A 5,284-nucleotide genomic window follows, 5' to 3' on the forward strand; every position below is an offset into this window, starting at 1 on the left:
AAACACCATCAGCATTATAATGCGTGCCCAGCGGAGACTGTTTTTTCTATGAACACTCCGCCAGAACGGCCTCTCCCAGAAGCTCCTAACCAACTTTTACCTGTGCACCATCGAAAGTGTTCTGATGTACTGCTGTACATCATGGTACGGAGCCTGCACAGCTGCTGAAAAGAAGGACCTGCAGCGAGTGGTGAGAACAGCTGAAAAGGTGGTGGGCTCCTCACTCCCGAACCTGGACACCATCTACTCTTCACGTCTCCACACACGGGCATCCAACATTTTGCAGGACCCCACACACCCCAGGAACTGCCTCTTCCACACTCTCCCCTCAGGAAGACTTCAAACTCCCCTCACACGCACAAACAGGCTGCGCAACAGCTTCTATCCACGAGCAGTGGACGTGCTCCAGGGGCACAGGCACAGATAAAAGACCTGAAGGGACTCAGTGCAATAATCTATTTATTTTATTTATTAAATGTTTTTTATTGGTATGGATGTGAGGATGTGTGTATATTTGTTAATTTTTACTGCTACAGATCTGCTCTGTTGAAGTTTTGTTGTATTTCATACAATGACAATAAATAAATCTAAATCTAAATCTTCCTGATGTCTGTTTACTGGGTGGACTGGTGCTCACCTAGGTGGGGCCGGGTGCTGCAGATGACTGTCCTTCACAGCGGGCACAGTGGGCACAGAGGGCAGGGGGTCAGGCTGGAGCTGGTGTGGGTGAGCCAGCGCAGACAGGGCTCACAGAAGACATGAGCACAGGGTTGACAGCAGAGGGGGCTGTAGTACACGTACAGACAGAGAACAGCTCAGACCGTGGCTTGGCTCCTCCCTCTCAATGCCATGTGGAGCCGTCTGCCAAAACAGTACGCACTTTCACTCACACGACAGAAACAAAACATGTTCATGAACCATTAATAAATGCAAAGAGCCACAGCTGATGAGGAGAAAAAAAAACATAAATGTCATTCTGTCATGTTTTCACTGGCCTATAAGAATAAGATGTATAATATGTATAAACATGTCCAAAGCTGCACATATTAGGGACATATAAATCTGATCAAATGGCTGGAGCCACGTTTAAAGGTACTATATTACTCAAAATTGAGCTTTAAGCCATGTTATAATGCTGTTACTCGCTCAAAAACAGACCTAGAATTGTGTTTTGTTTCATTCACACATGTTGGAGTTCCTCAAGTTGTGTTCAGACCGAACACGTCTGGCGCGAACAAGGCAAATGATTTACATGTTAACTCTAAGTAAAGGCGAAACGAGCGGCGCAAATTTGTGAAACTGGCACTGACGTGCAAACTCCCAACAGGGAATGAACATTTTGAACTTTCTGTGAATATTCACGTCATGTAAACCAATCAGAGGCCGTGTTCTGATAGTGACATATAAAGCTGAGACAGATGTAAACTCTCATTCAACATGGAGGACACACTCACTGTTGTGGGAAACGAGCCGATATTATACAATACCAGCATGAGCCAGAACAGAGACCGGAATAAACTCAACAGAGCAGGACCTACACCAGACACTGTCCCCCTCTCTTTTATTCTGGTCCCACTCTCAGTCCTGGTCTGGTCCCAGTCTGGTCCTAGTCCTGGTCCTAGTCCTGGTCAGTCGTGGTCTGCAATGCCAGACTTTTGCGCTGCATATGGACCTAAACCAGGTCTAAACCAGGTCTAAGTCAGAACTGAACCAGGTCTAAACCAGGTCTAAACTAGGACTATACCAGTCTCAGTCCCGGTCTGGACCCGGTCTGGGAACCTAATAACATAAATTATCAGAAGATCAAATGAACCTCATTGGACTATTGGACAATATGTTATTCAGTACAACATTGCAAAGTTGTAGGTGGGACTTCAAATGTGGTCTGTGTCTATCTGAGAGTCAAGTGCATTTAGAGATAATGGCCTTTGAAGTTATCATGTCCCATATGGATATAAGTTGATTTCAATGAAACTATAACACATTTTAAGATGCAGATGCTGTTTCCATGTGTATATGTTGGGAGCAAACTGAGCAAGAAAACAAAAATAAAATCTGAAATCCTTGATCTGAAATGATGATGTAGTTTGTGTTTTTTCCATGGGGCCACATGAGAAACAAAAAAATATTGTGGAGGAAATGCTGAACTCAATTCTGCATAATATTAATTGTATTTCTTTATAAAAAGCAGTAAACAGAATTGTTTTGATGAGCTGATCAGACTGGGAAGAGTTTATGTTATGACTAAGCAATGAAGAAGTGTCTTATAAAAAATGTCATTTAGAATAACATCTCTGAAATAAAAGCAATGCAGCTTTAGTTCAGGAGTGAGAAAATGTTTGCAGGTTAAGGCTCCGGTGACACAGGTTCACTTTAATCCAGTTCCTTTAATCCAGAACACTGTTTAAACACAGCTGGACCAGTGATTATTGAGCTGACCTCTCACCTGCACACACTCTCTTTAGCTTCTCCTCCTCTGCTCCAGTCTCTTTGTGGCTGTCTTCTTTCTTGTTCTGCTGTTAAATACACATTAACAACATGTGACAGTGAAGCCAACCTCAAACCATTCCCAAAACACTATTAGAACATTGCTCTTGTGTTTTTACAGCACTTACCTGCTCCTCTGGGTGCTCTTCTTGTGCCAGACTCAAGATGGCTGCCCTCCTGCCTCCTTCTTGGGCCATAGTCCACGTGAAACCACAATAGCACAGTACAATTTATCCTTATCCTCTGCCTCACTGCTCTTCAGACCTTTCAGCCTCTGATCAACGTGAACATTCTGAACTTGCCTGTACTCTCTTTCACTCTTCTTAAAGTTCTTCCCACCTTCTTCTCCGCACACACTCTTGCGTTTCTTCAGCAGCTCTGGTGTTCTGATAATGTGGGGCACCTTCTGAACTCTCTGAGAACTCGTCTCTCTTCCCCTTCAGCTGTCTGCTCCTGTCTGACACTGGGAGCACACAAAAAAAGGCTCTGTATGGGCTTGTGCTTTGATAGGTGGTTGTAAGACGGTGGTAGTCAACAGTACGGCCCCTGAGGAGGCCCCTGCAGCACTGGCTCTGTGCACTCCTGGAGCATGTTAGACTGGTCTAACCTGCTGACCAAAACAGGAAGAGGACGAAACACAAGCTAAATCTAAACAGATTTAAAGCTCTCACAAATTGTACACTTTGGAAACCTTTCTGCAAAGTCATGTTGTCATATTTCAGTATAAATATGAGCTTCATACACCTGCATACATAAACATTCAGCTACAACGGTCTGATGCTAGTTCTGATATAGAGTTAGACCAGGCATGTCAAACATATGGATCCGGCCCTCCAAGACCTTTAATCTGTCCCTCGGCTGATTTTCTACTAAAATATTTTAAATATGTCAAAAATGAGAAAAGTGGAGCGGAATGCAGGATTTTCCAAGAAAAATGGACTTATTCCTATTTACATTCAAGTTCATGTTAAAACATTGTGTTGAAATTGTATTTTTCTTAAAGTTTCCGGTTGTTCATAATATTATAATATTTTGTAAAAGAAAGTTCATCAATTAAAAAAATTTCTGTAATAGATTTGTTTTTCTCTGCACAAATATTTGAACTTATTGTTATTTTTGGGGTTTATATGACATGAGTTTTCTGATCCAGCCCCTTTGGAATCAAAGTAGGTTGGATACGGCCCTGGACCAAAACGAGAAACCTCTGAGCTAGACCAATGTAAAACTATATCTAACTCTTTTCAGTACCGATTCTATTGAATAGTTTCAGATCCGATTAGCATCAGGGTTTAATTTTTATCCTACAGCAAAGTGTCCACAGCCGTAGCCTTAGTTATAGTTATCACACAGCAGGAACAAAATATAAAAGTCTCTTTTGTTGACTGTGTTTGACGGATTATTACATATTCAGCAGCACGTAAGGCCTTATAAAGAATCAATTTGAATGGCTTTCACTCTCACTCTCGCCCTACTCTCTTTCTCCCCTTCCTCCATCTCTCTTATCGTCTCTCCCTGCCTCTCTCTCTCTCCTCACATGTCACTAAAGACAATGCTGATGTCATATGGGCAGGACTCATCTGTGCTTATAAAGCGGGCTAGGTTTGAGCTCCTCTACTTCTCTGCCTGTGCTGCTGCAGACGGCATGGTGCTGAACGCCACCTGGGGGCCAGAGCCGGAGGGGGTGGACCTGAGTTATCAGGTGGTCACGTCTGTCCTGTTGGGGGCGCTGATCCTGTGTGCGATCATAGGAAATGCCTGTGTGGTGGCGGCCATCGTGCTGGAGCGCTCTTTGCAGACCGTGGGGAACTTCCTGATTGGCTCTCTGGCTGTCACTGACCTGATGGTGTCCGTGCTGGTGCTGCCCATGGCGGCTCTGTACCAGGTGTTGGACCGCTGGACCCTGGGCCCGTTCGTCTGTCATGTCTTTGTTTCTCTGGACGTCCTGTGCTGTACCTCCTCCATCCTGCACCTGAGCGCCATCGCCCTGGATCGATACTGGGCCATAGTCACACCCCTGCACCACCTGCGCCGCACCCCCCGCCGTGCCGCCGCCCTCATCGGCACCACCTGGCTAGTCAGCTTTTCGGTCTCAGTGCCTCCCATGCTGGTCATGCGCAGCCAGCCGCGGAGCCTGGCCCACGACCGTGCCAACCCGCGCCAGTGTCGCATATGGCAGGACCCCTGGTACACGGTGTACTCCACCTTCGGGGCCTTCTACATCCCCCTGGCCCTCATGTTAGTACTTTATGGCCGAATATTCAAAGCAGCACGCTTTCGCATCCGCAGGAGCGCACGCAAAGCCGAGAGGAACAAGGTGTCGGACTCCCGGCCCGCTCCATCACCCCGGCTTATACCTTCACACTGCATACGGAGCTGCAGCCGCGTGGAGCCGCTCAACAGTACAGTGCCCCCTGCTGACGAGGAGTCTCTGGAGATCGTGGAGGCGACGGGTTCCAAACCCCACCCCCTGCCCTTCCATAGTCCCCGCCCACTGTTCCAGCCCCACAGCCAGAGCAGCGAGGCCAAGAGGAAGCTGGCCCTTGCCCGAGAAAGGAAGGCTGTCAAGACCCTGGGAGTGATCATGGGCACCTTCATCCTGTGCTGGCTGCCCTTCTTCATTGTGGCCCTGGTCATGCCTTTCTGCCAACGCTGCTCCATGCCCCGCTGGCTACAGGACGTTATCAACTGGCTGGGCTACTCCAACTCCCTGCTCAACCCCCTCATCTATGCCTTCTGCAACAAGGACTTCAGACGTGCCTTCAGCAAGATCCTGCACTGCCGTTACTGTGCACCCTGA

General features: G+C 46.9%; 1 protein-coding gene across 1 annotated transcript; it reads left to right on the plus strand.

The window, feature by feature from the left end:
* Window positions 1-4,036: 4,036 nt before the first annotated feature.
* On the plus strand, window positions 4,037-5,284 carry LOC110159927 (5-hydroxytryptamine receptor 1A-beta-like). Its single transcript, XM_020924524.2, has one exon. It carries the CDS (start codon window positions 4,037-4,039, stop codon window positions 5,282-5,284), a length of 1,248 nt encoding a protein of 415 aa, XP_020780183.1.

Source organism: Boleophthalmus pectinirostris, unplaced genomic scaffold, assembly GCF_026225935.1.
Source record: "Boleophthalmus pectinirostris isolate CB_2022bp ecotype Guang Dong unplaced genomic scaffold, ASM2622593v1 HiC_scaffold_18, whole genome shotgun sequence".
NCBI classification, from domain to species: Eukaryota; Metazoa; Chordata; class Actinopteri; order Gobiiformes; family Gobiidae; genus Boleophthalmus; species Boleophthalmus pectinirostris.

What these genes read in the sequence shown, in the direction of transcription:
- LOC110159927 (XM_020924524.2), top strand. Translation starts at nt 4,037, where the DNA reads ATGCTGATGTCATATGGGCAGGACTCATCTGTGCTTATAAAGCGGGCT.